Below are 18,845 nucleotides of genomic sequence, written 5' to 3'. Positions count from 1 at the left end.
TTGTACTGTAAATTTAAAGAACTATATTAAAAATAAAGCTACCACCGTTTCGGAATGTAGATTCTAGCGAAGAACCGGTTAGAAACACATTATTTACTCTTTTCCAACATTTGAAATATAGTTCTACGTTTTTGTATCATCTATATAATCTTGTGTTTAAAAGAATATTTTCACTTTGATCTTTGCTCATCCATAAGCTCATGTACCACCAATTATTACCCTCAAACAATAATAATTTATATTGCTATTTTCTGCATTGAAAGATGAATCTGTTAAAAAGACTGATTTCCATGCTTAGGAGATAAAAAATGAATAATGTTAACAACCAATGTCTAAAACCGTGGACCAAATACCATTAGGCCATTAGCCCATTCTATATGAAATAACCAAAACACGATGTATGTATTCAAAATAAATGTTAATAAACGTTTGTTCTCATTACGTTTGTTCATCGAGGACTCCGTATTTTATCAGCATAATACGAATATATAACTAATAAGCCGTGGTCATATAAACGAGAACAAATGACCGTAATAAATGCTCCAAAAAAAAAATTAGGTGGAAAAATTTAAATGTCGCAGTGAAAAATTTTCACTTGAAATGGAAAATGAGGGGAGTGTGTAATTATAAATTTACCGACGCGGCTCACTTTCTACGACACAAGGCTGCAAGCAGGGCTGTAAATCATCTGAACCTTGGACTCCATTTGTTATGAACTTATTTTCTTTTTAATTGGTAACGCCTTGGACACTTACAAATTAAAGGCATAAGCAGTACTCTTAATTGTTAGGAAATTCCCTGACAGCGTAGTGAGCCTAGCTTTGGACGTAAAGTAGCAAAATTTGAGTTACGTTGTTTTTCTTTCTGAATAAACGTTAAAGGAATTAAAAAAAATGATTATATAAATATGCAATAAAAATAAATATGCGAATTACGTCCTCATAACGTTTCTATTAGCTTGTTTTTCTTAAGTCATCTATCACAAGTTTTTACACAATACTAAAATCTCCCTTAAAGCGGGAATGCCCGAGGAAGGAATACATCTATGTTCCTTTAATTCTATAATATTTTTTTATGAGACAGAATCTCGATCGAAGTTATTAAGACTGTTTACTGAGTGTATTATTAATCTAGTTACTTCACTTTAATAAAATATAAATAAAACAAAGTCAAATTTACTTGGAAGTAAATATCTTAATTGTAACTTAGCTACTGAACTGTTTATGTATCTAAATTTTATTAAGTAAGTAAGTTAAGTAAATAAGTAATTTTTTCTACATTGGTTATTATTTTAAATCAATTTTGAGGTAATTTTAAAGAGCGAATTTTTGAAGTTGCAGTTTTGACTTATTTTGAAAAAATCTAAAAAACGTGATAACTCAAAAATGGCTCACTTTTGCATCATGCATATGGGGGTTAAAATTATTGCAAATAATCACCCCTATCACCTCCTAACGGGAATACGTCGAATTACCAATAACCCAGTATATATAACGTGAAAGCGATCTATTTATTAGAAAAAATGCCACACAAACAACTGGTGAATAAACTTTATGAAACCGGTAATTGCAATCCAATTCCAAATTTCATTCACATCACCCCGATATCTGGAAATTAAGAACAAACCGTTTTTAAGGCATTTTCTTCCTCGCATAACCACTCTATGGAACCAGCTTTCGCCGGCGGTTTTTGTGAATCCATACGAATTGGGAACTTTCAAGAAGAGAGCCTCAAAGGCCGACAACGCATCTGTTAGCCCATCGCTATTGCAGATTTCCATAAGTGGTACCTACTTATTTTCTATCAAGTGAGCCAGCTGCTGCCTGGCCTACCGGCTCGTTTGCCAGCTATGTCATAAAAATCAAAGATATATTCTTATAAAAGATATTCTATGCATAGATGCGGCTGCGTCAAAGTTTTATTATACATCTTCATAAGTGCCAGCCCTGCTTCAGAGTGTTTTACGTAAGGCTGAGTATCATCGTTCTGGCTTTAAACTCTAGCGTATATTTCAGTACAAAAGTTTTCCGACTTCGAACGAATACTTGATAAAATATATAAAGGTCAGTAGGTCTGCGGAGTTTTAAAGGGATACGGCTTAGATATAGTATTAGTGGAAAATCGATTCGCGTTCCATAGTTACTGTTATTCAATTTTAACTTTTCAAAGACTTGGTAAATAATGTAACATTCTGGAACTACTTCTCATTTTGGAATACATATAGAAATAGAAATAGCAATAGAAATAGAAATAGAAAAAGCAATAGAATTGGAAATACTTCTCATTCTGGAATACATATAGTATTCATTCAAATAACTAAACATAACTTTTCATATTTCAGTAAAAATATCCTGACTAATTTCCAAACGGTTGGTCACTCTCAATAACGACCAGCTAACAGCAACGCAAGAGCAATTATAGAGCACAAAATAATTTGTACGAAAACCACAGATGACAGGTGGAGCACACGGAACATTATAGAGAAGCCAAAAAGCGAATACAATATCAAAATTGAATGCAATTGTATGTATTACTACGTCACAAATTAATAATTAAAGCGACAACACTTTTGACTTATTAACAAAAATACGCGTCATTTCACACTACCGGGAATTTGAAGCCTCATTGTGGTTTAACTTTATAATGTGGCTTTTGTTTTATTTAATTATCATAATTTAACAAAAAAACATTGGATTTTATAATCAAATAAAACAAGGTGACAGTTGGCGAGCAACCGACTGAACCAATTAAATTTCAAATAACGATGAATCCTTGAACCGAAAGACCTACAGATTAAAAATATAATAACTAAAACAGTTTATATATTTTGGGCTTACCATTAGGTGGCCCATATGCTCGCCCGCCAACCAATGCCATAAAAAGAAGAAAAAAAAAGCTGTGCTTTGTATCACCCTAGATGGCGTTGATTATTATTTTGATATTATTACGACAATAATATTAGTCGAAAACAAACTGTAATCAAACCAACATGAACAGAGACAGTTCCAACTATGATCTAATAAGTAAAGCGCTTTTTGTGCATGTTCACAGTAGTGTTATCAAACTGTCAAATACCGAGCTGATTCCTTGGATTTATTGACATCAAACACGCGAACGAAACCGCAGGTAGAAACTAGTAGTATAATAAATTACAGGTCGTAAATGTTCTAAAGCTGAGCTATCATTCAATAAAAATATGGTCGGAGCTTATTCCACAAAAGTGCTCCAGTGCGAGTTGATGTGGAAGAATTTCATCCGACAAGTGCGGGTTTCTCACGACGTTTTCCTTCACCGGAGCACAAAAAAGCAAGTGAAGTAAATGATTATTTTTCAAATTTCAACCCTCGATCTGACTGATTAATCTGAATGTTATCAAAATCACTTCTATCAAATTCTAATTATATACAGTGCTTTAATAATTCTTTAAAATAACATAGATGGACAAACAGGCACTAGGTCATCTGATGGTAAGTGGTCACCACCACTCACAGAGAAATGGTGCTCTATTAACCAATCCTTACATTGCTAATGCGCAAACCAACCTGGGACGCTAGAATGTTATGTCCCCTGTACACGTAGTTATAATGGAGCACTCAGCCTATACACTGGAACACAAAACTACTAATTGTTGTTCATAGCGTTCTACCACCTGGTATTAAATGCAATCATATGAACTTGAAGATAAAACCAATAAAAACTATTTATTGTGTATAGCTTTCGCAATGAAATGTGTATGTTTGTTTGTTTAATATCTGTACTATATGCGTAACATGAAAAATAATGATACAAAAAAGCAATGCAATTTCAAATTGTAATCAGTCTACCTACACGTTATGCGGTCAGCCGATACAAAAAAAAAATGTACAAAAAAATAGTTTTTCGTGGAGAGATTCTGAGGCCGGCCGATCGCTCCAGTCGCGGTAGTTCACAAGTTCCGATTGCAGTTACGGCTTTTCGCCACCAAGCTAGCCGCATTTACAACCGCATCCTGTAGCCACATGGACGGGTGACCGTAACGCGGCTAGCCGCTCAGTGCGCACCAGGGCTTAGAATACTGATGGAATTAATTGTCTTTCGATTATAGAATAAAAACTTTGTGTTAAATAAATACATGCATAATAACATTAACAGCCTTTAAATTTCCCACTACAGGGCTAAGGCTTCCTCTCCGTTCGAGGAGAAGGTTTGGAGCATATGAGCACGCTGCTCCAATGCGGGTTGGTGGAATACACATGTGGCAGAATTTCGTTGAAATTAGACACATGCAGGTTTCCTCACGATGTTTTCCTTCACCGCCGAGCACGAGATGAATTATAAACACAAATTAGGCTCATGAATATTCAGTGGTGCTTGCCTGGGTTTGAACCCGAAATAATCGGTTAAGATGGACGTGTTCTAACCACTGGGCCATCTCGGCTCTTATGCATAATGAATTCATACTCAATACACATAAAATACGAAAAAATATACATTTTCTTTCATAAATTAATACTCTTAAGACTTTTTTATCTGAGCTACAAAAATTGTTACCCTGTTGAGTTAATACGCGTCTGTAAACATAGTTTTAACAGTCTCATAACGATACTGGTCGGGCCATACATATGCTAACATCAATCCATTATGATATGCGAACTCTATTTCTATGTAAACAGTGAGATAAAGCTAATCGTCCATTGAAAATGCGCCACGTTGATGATGTATTACGGTAATATTCTATTGTAAATAAAATATAGTTCCATTGGAAATATACTCGTATCTATCGAACTACATCTTAGGTAGGAGATTACATTTTTGCGATACAATGCTAATATTATTAAGTAAGTATATTTTAAGTTTTTTTTTTTAAATAATATTAAAATATGTTTTAATTTAACTCAGGTACATCAATTTACTTGTATCTTCGCCCCAAAAATAAATAAAAAATTGTAAAAGTAAGGTGGTAAAAAGAGGCGGTTTGAGGCTTGCACACAGCTTGAAAAATATATGAACACATTTCATATTGGGACGATATATACTTTAGTACACTCGTAGCTGGTTCAAACAACGCGGATTCCATTGATATGTTTATTAAAACTGTAATTTGAGGATATGGAATAACGACCTAAGCGTAAGTTTATTGAACTTTTCGTGTATAACAAAATAATCTAAGTTTTTGTTAATTATTAGGTATGATTTTATGTTTATAATGAATACGTAAATTCAATTCCCAGTGGACTTTCAGCTTAAAGTTCAATAGTTAATGTGTCCAGATGTTTTGGTAGTTTAATTCGGACGGTTTATTTTTCAAATGTGAAAATTAATATATATTTAGAAAAATTATGTTACACCTTAAATAACCGTATTTTTATTATCGATATTTTTTACGATTTTTGTTTCGTTTTTTTTTTGTCTTCTTTTATTTTATGTCAATACTATGTCTGTTCTTCTTATTAATCGTTATAAGTGTTACCCACTAGTGAAAATTTAATTGATTCTTGTCTATTATTTAAACCCTAATTTCAAAGATTTATTATAATATTTTTTTTCTTAAATACCATCAATTCTATCGCTAAAAAGGAATACTCTGTATTCCAAAAACAAATTGACAATACGTGACAGAGAATTTACCGTGATGGAAGCGCTTATTGAAGCGAGGAGAAACAAATTTGAACAGTAACGCCCATCGAAAAATAAAAATAATATTTTTTTGCTTGTACCAAATAATATTTTTGTGTTGGGTGGTTTACTGATCTCCCAGCTAGATTGCTGTGCAATCTGATTTAGAAGTTGGTTCTGTGGAACAATGCTGCATCACAATCTTTAATATAGTGTGTAAAGTAACTTACTTATTTTTTAAAAACCGAAAAAAAAATTAAAATATTAATATATTTTATTTACACCAAATATAAAAATATATAGTTTAAATTTTCTAGGCGTATCGAAAAATTTCGTGGAAAGTATTACCAAACTATGGAACAGATTAAAGGCAACCCTGCTCGATATATGTTTAATGTTTCAATATGACTTGGATTAGATGATGACTTATGTATAAAAAAATACCTAATATTAAAAAAAAATAGTCATATGATTTTTACAGATAACCACGCTCATCATCAGAGTAAGCCCTAATTCCTCCCCATTTTCCTCCTTCTCCTTTCCTCATCGATAAATAACGTATATTAAACCGGATCTTTTCATAATAATACCATCGTAATCATCAAGATAACACACTTGCTTATATCATATATTTTATTCTTTATCACAATCTGAAAGAATCAGTTTTTTACAGAAGATCGCTACGAAATAACGATTTTTACGTATCGTTACTACGTACCTACGTATATACAGTACGTATTAGCCTCATGGAGTGTTTAATTTTATATTTAACAGGATCGATTGACAAAGAAACCATTAGACTAACTGCAGTTGCGTTTTAAAATAATTAAATCGTTGTATATTATATATAGAATGTGGTAATTAAGGCTTTTAGTACTAATGGCATACTTTCACTGAAAGCGCTGAAACCGCAGGGCATCTATGTAGGCTCCACTTATTGTACATTAGTTATTATGGAACCTTATTCATTAATTTACCTATTATTGAACTAAATTTACGACTTCAAGTGTATAAAATATATTCTACAAGTGCTCTTTTATACATGACATTGGCAGAATATTTTGCGCTAAAGCAGCACAGACACACGCCAAAAAAAAAAAGTGTGTTTTCCCAAATTAATAAAAACTCCGTTAATATATAATGCTTATGGTAACTATTTATAAAGTCACAGTTTATATATTGTAATATGTCTAAAAAATTTCTATGAACTTAATAATAATGTGTATTAATTTCATTCAATCCTATAAAAAATATTTCTTAGTCTTTGGCTAAGCTACGCAGTCTTTTAATTTACTGCGCGGGAAAACTTTTATTACTCATTACTACAACAGAAAAGTTTTCTAGCTTCGAAAAAAAATACTATTTAATATACCTAACTGTGTAAATAATATATGTAATATATAAATGCCTGTAATATTATATTAACTATATGTAAACAGTTGCCTATTAAAATAAAGTCGTAATGGTACATATCGGTTTTTATTTTTTTAAGTGGCGTTTAATTTATTTTATTTTATTATAATTATTAATAATATTCTAAAAGCAAGATATCGTCGAATTTTTTAAGTTGTAACGCTAATCGTAATTAAAATAAGGAACGTAGATAGATGTCTTAGGTATTTTTAAAAATTATACCTAAATTTTAGATAATGAAATGATTAAAACATTATAAAAATATTTCGAGCGAAATGTAGAAATTTTTGAGGCCAAAAAAATTATTACATACAGCAATCTTTGCTTCAATTAATAACATTGAACTAAACGAAGTAAAATATTAATCAAATATTGCTAAACAAACTATCGAAAACTGATCATCGCATCGCGTCCCGGGCACATGGCTCCCTCCGCCCCGCTCACTGACAGATGGCACGCCCATACATAGCCGCTCTTATCTTCCAAAACAAACGGTATCCAAGCAGTGTCTACTCACCAGACGACCCACGCATTTGCTGGTTGATATCCTGCGGAGCAATGCCTTCCTCTCCGTTTCATTGTCACTATCCGTGCTGTCCTCGCCGTAACCCGTTTTCCTCTCTTCGCCGATAGCATTTTCCTCGGCCACTGACATCGCGCCGCGGGCGCTCGCTCGCTACACACTCGGGACACATCAAACAGGGCTACATCATACAGGATAAACTAACAATTCACATTGTATAACGAGTCGCTACCTCACTGACATTTCGAGCGAGCGCCATGACCATTGTGACAATAGCCGCTGAAAACAAAACAAGCCTATTACGCGTGGTGACATCTATCGAGCTACTTTTGAACTTCGCTACGGAAAAGTCGTGAAAATTTTCTTTGATATGTAGTAAGTGAAAACTATAACAAGATGTCGCTTTATCACTGAAAGATTATTTATATTTTTACAATATATATTTGTAGTGATATATATTGGTAAATACCACTCCTAGCCCATGGTTGTCAGACCTAAAAATTTAAAAGATCTTTTCGCGATTGGTCTCAGCTCTCACCTCATTAACCTCACCAAGAATTTAATCAACACAAAGACTGAACAGCATTATTTTTCTTACTTATCTTTAAACTTAATATCCCAATAATACCATTTACGGGTATTAAAAGATTATACAGAGAAAATATTATAATACCTTCTTTGATGACATTTAGAAAAATACCTTCTTGGAGGACATAGAGTAAAAACTATAAAAAATAAAACTAAGAATGAGTACTAAATATAGAATTTAAATTTGAATTTCCATCTTTGGAACTGAACGACAAAATTATGGGTCATTTATCTGAAATCCATCGTAAGATGAGCACAGTGTGATTTGTTGAATTTTTTTTCTATTTTTTTTTATTAGCTTTTAAGTTAATGTTAAGCATCAACTTACAAAACATTTTTAGATATATTTTCTTTTAGAAATTTTAAAGTAAATTAATATCATCAATTTGATAAATTTTCAAGATGAGAGAAATAATTAATCTTCAAGTTGGTTCGTGTGGGAATCAAATCGGAGGAAAGGTATGTATTTTGTCAAATGTTTCGCAAAATCCGAAGTTTAAAATATTACGAATTGATGAAAATTATGTTTTACTCTATTTCAGTTTTGGGAAGTGATCTCTGACGAGCATGGCGTTGATCCCAGCGGCTGTTACCACGGTGACTCAGATCTGCAATTGGAACGAATCAACGTCTATTACAATGAAGCATCTGGTGGCAAATATGTCCCTAGAACTGTATTGATAGATCTTAAGCCTTCAACTATGGATGCAGTTCGTTCTGGCCCGTTCGGTTGTCTTTACCGTCCTGATAACTTTGTGTATGGACAAGGCGGTGCGGCTAACAATTGGGCGAGAGGGCATTACACCGAAGGCGTCGAGATCCTCGAATCTGTACTCGATGTTGTTAGACGTGAAGCCGAAGGTTGTGACTGTATGCAAGGCTTTCAAGTGAGCCACTCGTTGGGTGGCGGAACTGGCTCTGGTTTGGGCACGTTACTCATCAATCGAATTCGAGAAGAGTATCCCGATCGTATCATCCTTTCATTCTCGATATTCCCCAGCGCAAGAGTCTCTGACTGTGTTGTCGAGCCATACAATACAACACTAGCAGTAAACCAGCTTGTGGAAAATACTGACCATACGTTTAGTTTGGATAACGAAGCTTTATATGACATATGTTTCAGAACGTTAAAACTTACAACACCAACTTATGGCGACCTAAATCATTTGGTATGCGCAACAATGTCTGGCATCACAACGTGTCTTCGTTTTCCCGGGCAGTTGAATGCGGATTTGCGAAAGTTGGCCGTCAATATGGTGCCTTTCCCACGGCTACATTTCTATACACCTGGCTTTGCTCCGCTCACGTCTAGAGGTGCTCAGCAATACAGAGCACTAACTGTTCCAGAATTAACATTACAAATGTTTGATGCAAAGAACATGATGGTTGCATGTGACCCACGCCATGGGAGATATCTCACTGTGGCTACAATATTCAGAGGCCGAATGTCGATGAAAGAGGTTGATGAACAAATAATGAATATACAAAATAAAAACAGCACTTATTTTGTAGAATGGATTCCAAATAATTGCAAAATAGCCGTGTGTGATATACCTCCTCGTGGATTGAAGATGGCGTCAACATTCATAGGTAACACGACAGCGATACAAGTAGTTTTCAAAAGAATATCGGAACAGTTTGTTGCGATGTTCAGGCGGAAAGCCTTCTTACACTGGTATACCGGAGAAGGTATGGATGAAATGGAATTTACGGAAGCTGAAAGCAATATGAATGATCTAATATCAGAGTACCAACAATATCAAGACGCGACCGCTGATGACGAAGGAGAATTTGACGAAGAAGCAGAAGGTGAAGAAGGGTTAGAAGAATAAAAAATATATAACAAAAAAATACATAAAATAATAAATATTTTACTATAATTTGCTGAATTATTTAAATTCCCAAAGTATTCACTATTCACAAAGCTCTTTAAGTTGTGGCATAATATATAATTACACTACAAAAAATATTGATAGACCATAAAAACAAGTCTTTTAAACCATATTTTATATTATATTTTAAAAGAACTAAATTATTGATTTTGTTTACTAAAAAATGAATGCAAGCATATGCATTAGACTGCTGCCACAAGATCACAAATCAAATATATTTTGACAATCATTTTGACGATTCAAGGGCTTATTACCCCGCTCCTTTCCTCGCCTCATCTTAACAGTCTTACTTTTTCTTTGATAGTGACTGCCACATGCATGGGCATTGCATGGTTTGCTGGTACGTTGCAGGCCTTAACCCTTAAAGAGCGTTTATGCCGGATTATCAGTTTTCAAGTGCGCCAAATATTAGTTACTTAATAAAAATACTATACAAAAGTTAAGTCTCTTATCTATTGAAAAATCCTAAATAAACATGCATGTTTTTTATACTGAATTATAAATGTGTAAATTTAACGCAGTTTTATCCTTAAAAACAAGTAAGTTATTTCTGTTAAAACTAAATATATGAGTAGATGCCTTTAGGATTGCCTAATATTGATAAAAAAATATATCTAGTATGCTCTACAAGTTGAATAGAGAATTTTTCAATATATATCTCCAGAAAGGTAAAAATAGCAAAAACGCCGTAACTGTACAATGACTTTATTTTTTAATTTCGCCCTCGATATCTCAGTAACCATCAACGGTAGGTTAAAAATGTATAGGACCTAAATTGCATAAATAAAGCAACAAAAAGTATCTTATCATAATTCTTGTATCTGAAGTTACTCAAGAAATCGTAATCGTAAGCACCGCGAAATTTTCGGTTACTATTAGTGACAAACGTTTTTAAAATTTTCTTCAATTTTTTATTTTCTATACATTAACTGTGTGTGTGTGACAAGTAACAATGGGCCGGTCACATCTGTCGAAGAACCGATAGCCGTTGGGGCAAGAAGGTTCTATAGTGGAGACCGCGAATCGGCAAGCGTAGTGCAGGATGTTCTGTGGTACGGAAGGTGGCTGGTAGGAAGTGAATGAGAAGGGCCCAAGATAGGGCTCAGTAGCGCGCCTTGGGATAGGCCTTATGTCCAGCAGTGGACTAATACAGGCTGATTATGATGAGTTAAACTGTGTGTATATCCGATATAATTTTTAGTCAATGTAATTTTATTTTAAATATTATTGAAAATAAAATCAATACAAAATATATACATAATAAGTAATGTAATAGCATCACGATGCTTTATATCGGTTGGTTCGACTAATTCTGCTTATACACGCATACGCAGTTACACAATTTGAATAAGCGTTTTCAACGAAAGTGTATAGTTCTAATATTTTTTAACCTTCCAAACTTTGAAGGCATATTTTCAAAACAGGTCATATGTATATTAAGATTTTTGAAAAAACAAATGTATTTTCTAGGAACCTGTTATAGTAAAATCGTATGCATTGGCCTTCGAAAATATACTTAATTCTTTTAATTAAATATCTACCAAAGGTTTTTAATAAAAATGAAATATATATATAAAAATTTATTTGTCACACTTACTAATAAACATTACAAATTGACAGAGCACTTATAGGACAATTTTCACACACACAAAACAAATATTACTCTTCCTCAACATCTTCATCGAAATCCCCTTCATCATCGGCTGTTGCATCCTGGTATTGTTGGTATTCTGATACGAGGTCGTTCATATTGCTTTCCGCTTCTGTGAATTCCATTTCATCCATGCCTTCACCAGTGTACCAGTGCAAAAACGCTTTTCTCCTAAACATAGCCGTAAACTGTTCGGATATCCTTTTAAATAATTCTTGAATAGCTGTTGTGTTTCCTATAAATGTTGCAGACATTTTAAGGCCACGTGGCGGAATATCACAGACGGCTGTCTTTACGTTATTCGGAATCCATTCAACGAAATAAGTACTGTTCTTATTTTGTATATTAAGCATCTGTTCATCCACCTCCTTCATGGACATGCGACCACGAAAGACTGCGGCAACAGTAAGGTATCGACCATGACGCGGGTCGCAAGCTGCCATCATGTTCTTTGCATCAAACATTTGTTGCGTAAGTTCAGGTACACTTAATGCCCGATATTGTTGGCTTCCGCGTGACGTTAGGGGTGCAAATCCAGGCATAAAGAAGTGCAAGCGTGGAAATGGCACCATATTCACCGCAAGTTTCCGTAAATCTGCGTTCAACTGTCCTGGGAAGCGTAAGCAAGTTGTCACACCGGACATTGTAGCGGATACCAAATGGTTTAGGTCTCCATAGGTTGGAGTCGTTAATTTTAGTGTTCGGAAGCAAATATCGTATAAAGCTTCATTATCTATACAATAGGTCTCATCTGTATTTTCTACGAGCTGATGGACTGATAAAGTGGCGTTGTAGGGTTCTACAACCGTGTCAGATACTTTTGGACTTGGGACCACTGAAAACGTATTCATTATTCTGTCTGGATACTCTTCCCTTATCTTTGATATGAGCAAAGTACCCATTCCTGATCCCGTGCCACCCCCTAGAGAATGAGTCAGTTGAAACCCTTGTAAACAATCACACCCTTCAGCTTCTTTACGAACAACGTCTAATACCGAATCAACTAACTCTGCTCCTTCAGTGTAATGACCCTTAGCCCAATTGTTACCGGCTCCAGATTGCCCAAATACAAAGTTGTCTGGTCGAAAGATTTGTCCAAATGGTCCTGACCGCACAGAATCCATTGTGCCAGGCTCCAGGTCGACGAGAATAGCACGTGGAACATACTTGCAGCCAGACGCCTCGTTGTAATAAACATTGATGCGTTCTAATTGCAAATCGCAGTCTCCTTGGTATGCGCCTGTTGGGTCGATTCCGTGTTCATCTGATATTACTTCCCAAAACTGCAAAAAAATTGTCTCTCAATTTATTTTTTAGTAAATAAATAATCGTTATGTTTTATATTTTTTTGTACATGTTAGATTACCTTTGCTCCAATTTGATTTCCGCATTGTCCAGCTTGGATATGAACGATTTCCCTCATATCGTTTATTCTACAAGGAATTTTGGGCCAAAAGTCTAGATAGTTAAATTTTTAGATTGATCAAAGTTATCATAAAGTGAAATAAAAAAAAATGTATAAAGTCGAAATTACTGCATGTGCATCGTACACGAAATTTTTCTAAATAATGATTTAAATTTAATGTTTGTCAGTGACAATAATTATACTGTTCCTAATTTGAACTCATATTACATCAAATGACTTTTAAAAATGGCCTGATGTCGAATCATATACCGTGAAGGATCTTAGTTAAAATACGATATATTAACCCACTCAAAAAAATATAATTATTTGCTTCCCCCAATGTTTGTTCGAGTTTTTGTTAAAACTGCATCATCGAATTTATAATTCTATCATGGGGTCATTTGTAATATGTCATTGCCAAAGAATTAGTGTATAAAATTATATGTTACCGTTCTCATATCCACCGACTTGTAGTTCATTTTTCTTAATATAATTCGATTTTTTGTTTAAAAAAATACTTATTATATATAATAAAATATTACTTAGCGGTAAATTTAAATTTACTTGGACTTTGTGCCAGCTTTTAAATGGGTAGATGTAAACAGTAATACTTAGTACTGTTGTGTTTCAATCTAAAAGGTGAGTGACCTTGTGTAAGTACAGGGACAATGGACATAACGTTATAATTCCCACAGTTGGTGGGGCGAGGTGGATGAGGTGAGGTGGCTTATTTACCCTTCCGCTTACTTATACCATAAAACCATCTAGTGATCGTATAACTTCTGAACTATATCACCTTTTTGATTAAGACATCATTATCACGTTGTATTAATAATTGGTCTATACTTTAAATTTTTAATTTAAGGTAACAAAATACCGCGATATGATTTATACGCGTACGCCGCATAGTAAATGAATAAACAGATACATACAGGTATGTTTTATTGGAACAATATGTTTTGTTTTTAGTTTATTGTAAGTATATCACTCGACACTTTCTTCACTTGGCGCTCCATCGTCTTCTTCATTTTCAAATTCTTGATCATCTATTGTTGCATTCTGATACTGTTGATACTCAGAAATTAAATCATTAAGATTGTTGTCTGCTTCTGAAAAGTCAGCCTCATCCATACCTTCACCAGTGTACCAATGAATAAATGCTTTCTTTCTGAACATTGATGCGAACTGTTCGGAAATTCTTTTGAAAATCTCCTGAATAGCAGTGGTATTACCGATGAAAGTTGCTGACATTTTCAAACCTCGAGGGGGTATATCACAGACTGCAATTTTAACGTTATGTGGTATCCATTTAACAAAGAAATCTTTGTTCTTGTTTTGAATGTTCAGCATCTGTTCGTCTACTTCCTTCATGGACATGCGTCCGCGGAAAATAGCGGCAACAGTCAGATATCTGCCGCGACGTGGGTCACACGCTGCCATCATATTTTTAGAGTCAAACATCTGTAGCGTGAGTTCTGGTACAGTAAGAGGGCGATATTTTTGACTGGCACGAGCGGTGAGGGGTGCGAATCCTGGCATGAAAAAATGCAATCGAGGAAATGGAACCATATTAACAGCCAGCTTACGTAAGTCTGCGTTCAGCTGTCCCGGAAACCGCAGACACGTCGTTACACCCGACATTGTCGCTGATACCAAATGGTTTAAGTCACCATACGACGGCGTTTGCAATCGTAAAGTTCTGAAGCAAATGTCGTATAATGCTTCGTTATCTATACAAAATGACTGATCAGAATTCTCAATTAATTGGTTGATGGACAGTGTTGCGTTATATGGTTCTACCACCGTATCCGAAACTTTAGGACTTGGTACTACAGAGAAAGTTAAAATGATCCTATCAGCGTATTCTTCTCTTAGATTTGATAGGAGCAGAGTGCCTAAGCCCGAACCAGTACCACCTCCTATGGAATGGACAACTTGAAATCCCTGAAGGCAGTCACAGCCTTCAGCTTCTTTCCTAACAATATCAAGAACTGACTCAAGCAAATCTGCACCTTCTGTGTAGTGACCCTTCGCCCAATTATTGCCAGCACCAGTCATACCGTACACAATATTATCGGGGCGGAAAATTTGTCCATAGGGTTCAGCTCGTAGAGAATCCATGGTGCCGGGTTCAAGGTCGACCAGGACAGCGCGCGGCACGTACTTATTGCCAGCAGCCTCGTTATAATATACATTTATACGTTCAAGTTGGAGTTCTGAGTCACCAGAGTAACAGCCGTCGGGGGTTATACCGTGTTCGTCTGATATTACTTCCCAGAACTGTAAGTGAAAAAGATTAATAAATTAAAGTTTCATATAAACTTAATCCCAGTCCTTTGATTCGCTACCTTTGATCCTATCTGATTTCCGCATCTTCCGACTTGAATATGAACTATTTCCCTCATATTTTACAGAAATTTTAATTTCGAAATAAATAAATTAATTATATTTAATAAAAAAAAATAAAATAAATATTAAATATATCCCTACATTAAACTACTTACTATAAACTACAAATATTAATAAGATACATCGTGATGGCTACGATTAAAGCGTAGGCCGTGATTTTTATATATTACCTATTTCACGAAGTAAAACATATTTAAAAAAAAAACACAAGAAAATTATAGTTTTAATTACATATTTATATTATAAATAAATACAAGTTTATACTCTCTGTCGGTCTGTCATCTAGATCACAACTTCGTAGCACCGTTCGATGAACGAAATAATAACACAGTGTTAATTGTTGAAGTATATTTTTAAAACAACATACACAACAACAAATAAATATGATTTATTAGGAATAAATTCTAAAATCTCCTCTATGGCTCTACTACTATTAGAACCTAGATTCATACGTGGATAGTGTCAACCTGCCGCAATCGAACTCGCATGGTAAGTTTTTAGATGAACAAAACGAAACTAATAGAAAAAATCAGAAAAGGCATTGACATAGCTAATTGCCTTTTTCTTATAAAAAACTAATATATATTTGTTTTACATATAATCTTTTTTTTAATTGTATAATTAAATATTTCGGTCATCTCATGGTAAGTGATTACCCCCATAGACACTAAGTATTTCTGTTTGGCGATAGAATAGGTAAGTAGGGCTGTGTGAAAGCCTGTCTGGGTAGAAACCATCTATGATGTCATAATGTTTTAATATAAGCTGGATCTACTGAATTCAAAGTTATTTTAAAGAAGAAAAATAAACTTACCAAGAAAACATTAGGTTAAATAATAACAAGGCATTTATTTAAATAAAACTTTATTAAAAATCTTACATTCGAATCTTAATTTCGTGTGCTTAGAAAAATGCAAAATATTAACAATACTTATTAAATCTTTGGCTTACAAAGATACAGTGAAACAGGTTCGCAATAGAAAAAAAATACCTATTCAATATCTATCATATAGAATTAATCGGTTAATCGCCTACTTTTTTTAATCCTATTATCGCTTTATAATTGTAGAAATTCGTTGATATAATATACAACAAATAATATTGCTTATTTATTTTAATATTATACATACTTAAAAAAAAATCAAGGGCATAAAAATTACACGACAGAAGAGAGAGACAGAGAGAACAAACTTAACTGAGAGAGACAGAGAGAACAAACTACGCAATGCAATTATACTTTATTTAATAAAATATTATTTAAAAATAAACACTATTGATAAAGAAGTCAAATAAACAATGTTTACAAGTTTCGGATGGGACCTTTGATTAAATCAATGGTATTGCTATGGAGTTAACCTAGATTATATAGAATTATATAATCTTATTATATAGAATACATTTACCTCGAGATAGTATGTGTGAGATGTCTAGTGTTATATCTATCTATATCTATTAGAGGATCGCTGTTTTTTTCGAAAGCGCTTCAAGCAAAAGTGGCTGAATATTTTGACATGAAATTTGTACCATTATATTCAGTGTGTTTCAGAGGTTTTTTGCAAAACATCTTTTAATTCGACATATAACACGGCAACGAATGACCGGGTCTGCTAATGTAAGAAAAAAAAAAAAAAACAAAACAAAATAAATTATATTTTTAATGCACACCATGCACTACTAGTAGTTTACTCTCTCAGAATATTTTAAGGCTGTTAGAAATATATGTATCATATTAATTAGTAAAATCTTGTAATATTGTCTATGTCTAAGACTCATTGTCTCTGATGTTAGAGTAGGCTCTATGCCGAGGGACTCTGGATATATATAGTGTTAATAGTAACTAAACAACACTAAGAACTCAATCGTGATAATTATATGAAGTAAAAAAAGTACTTAATGTTTAAAAAGCTTAGTTTAAAGTTACAACATTTAACCAACAAAACAGGTGACGGTTAAAAAATACGTCTCAAAAGAACTATATCCATGACATAAACAATGACTCTAGATGTAGTGTTCGTACATCAGAATACTTTTGATTTTGAAAGAATTTAACTTATTCGAATAGTTTTAATAACATCCAATTACATTTCAAGGTCATCATTCAATACAACGTATCTATACAACTATACAACTTTATTAAATGTGATATTTCACTTTTTTTTTTCTTATATTATATTCATGTGGACTGAATCATACAGCCCTCTTTTATCTTTTAGTATAGCACAACACAACCACAGAACAATTATTTGTGAATAATAACTATTTATTAATTTATATTATTATTTTAATTTATATAAATACTATCTCTTATTTAAATACACAAGCCTCTCGTATTCGTACACATCGCACATATTGTATGGGCAATTGAATGTTACACGCAACAACCGTTAAGTAAATACGAATATAATACAGTAGATGAATATGTACAAAGAACTCACACCTAGAAATGACTATTTGGATGTTTTGGAAATAGTAATACTATATATTTTGAAAATAGTATCACCTCTCTATTTAAAATAAATCAATTTTAACTTTTTTTAATCTTAATTAATGTGTGGTCATTTCTAGGTATGAGTTCTTGGTACATGTTCATCTACTGTATAATTTTCGTACTTACTTAACGTCTGAAATATTCATTCTTCGAACTAGCCATGTTTAGAATTGACTATACACCAAATTGGTAATTTTTAGAAATGATTATGTATGATTTTCAAATCCATAATTGTTAGAGTCACTCGTGTCTTCTAAAAAGTTAGAAGTGACTAGATTTAAACAAAATAGGAATTACTAATTACGGAAACAAAAATATCCGGAAATAAATAATTTTATGAGCTTGCAATACTCAAGAGATAATTCGAAGATAAATGATTATTTATATATTAAAGTTTCAATAAAACAGAATTACACACTAACTATGACTAGCTGCCTATAAAAGCTAATATAATTAAATAATTAGTCACATTAAAGTGACAGTTATTATTTAACTGTTCGTAATTCCTCAACTTCTGTTAGACTTCACCTCAGCCAACACCAATAGAAGGAGTGGGGATAAACAAAACATATAACATATTCCACGTGATTTTATAATAGATGTTTTATCTTTTATTTACACAGATAATTAGTTTAATTCTATTTCCAAAGTTCCGATATCGTATTACCGAAAGGATTTTTTATTGCGAACTCATAATTAATTTAATTCAAGATCTGTTCACGACTAATGATTTCGCGTGGGATTAATGTCAGTTGTTAATTTGTCATCACTCCTCCATTGATTGGTACAAGTTATGAATATATTGATTTAGTGATATTTAGTTTAGTTTAATATTATTGCGAATATTTTACAGATTGGGTATAATTATGTTTTAGGTAAAA

The 18,845-nt window shown here is 33.4% G+C and overlaps 4 protein-coding genes across 4 annotated transcripts in view; 1 reads left to right on the top strand and 3 right to left on the bottom strand.

Annotated features, from left to right (window-relative positions):
• LOC113392720 (uncharacterized protein) overlaps positions 1-7,782 on the bottom strand; it is a 173,308-nt gene extending 165,526 nt beyond the window's left edge. The window contains exon 1 of the mRNA XM_064220783.1: positions 7,526-7,782. Coding sequence (XP_064076853.1) covers positions 7,526-7,663 — 138 coding nt within the window. The 5' untranslated portion in view covers positions 7,664-7,782. The remainder of the gene's footprint in view (positions 1-7,525) is intronic.
• A 570-nt stretch (positions 7,783-8,352) lies between these two features.
• LOC113392548 (tubulin beta-4B chain-like) lies at positions 8,353-9,999 on the top strand. Its single transcript, XM_026629042.2, has 2 exons — positions 8,353-8,578; positions 8,662-9,999. Exons 1-2 carry the CDS (start codon positions 8,522-8,524, stop codon positions 9,949-9,951), a joined length of 1,347 nt encoding a protein of 448 aa, XP_026484827.1. The 5' UTR covers positions 8,353-8,521; the 3' UTR covers positions 9,952-9,999.
• A 1,572-nt stretch (positions 10,000-11,571) lies between these two features.
• On the bottom strand, positions 11,572-13,240 carry LOC113392544 (tubulin beta chain). Its single transcript, XM_026629033.2, has 2 exons — positions 13,029-13,240; positions 11,572-12,945 (listed from the first exon to the last, which is right to left on the bottom strand). The coding sequence occupies exons 1-2, from the start codon at positions 13,083-13,085 to the stop codon at positions 11,671-11,673; spliced, it is 1,332 nt and encodes a 443-aa protein (XP_026484818.1). The 5' UTR covers positions 13,086-13,240; the 3' UTR covers positions 11,572-11,670.
• Positions 13,241-14,014: 774 nt separating this feature from the next.
• Positions 14,015-15,578, bottom strand: LOC113392556 (tubulin beta chain-like). Its single transcript, XM_026629049.2, has 2 exons — positions 15,416-15,578; positions 14,015-15,347 (listed from the first exon to the last, which is right to left on the bottom strand). Exons 1-2 carry the CDS (start codon positions 15,470-15,472, stop codon positions 14,052-14,054), a joined length of 1,353 nt encoding a protein of 450 aa, XP_026484834.1. The 5' UTR covers positions 15,473-15,578; the 3' UTR covers positions 14,015-14,051.
• Positions 15,579-18,845: the final 3,267 nt, after the last annotated feature.

The sequence above is a fragment of the Vanessa tameamea genome, chromosome 5 (genome assembly GCF_037043105.1).
Source record: "Vanessa tameamea isolate UH-Manoa-2023 chromosome 5, ilVanTame1 primary haplotype, whole genome shotgun sequence".
NCBI lineage: Eukaryota > Metazoa > Arthropoda > Insecta > Lepidoptera > Nymphalidae > Vanessa > Vanessa tameamea.
Note: the sequence above shows the minus strand (reverse complement) of the source record. Positions and strands in the feature narration are given on the sequence as shown.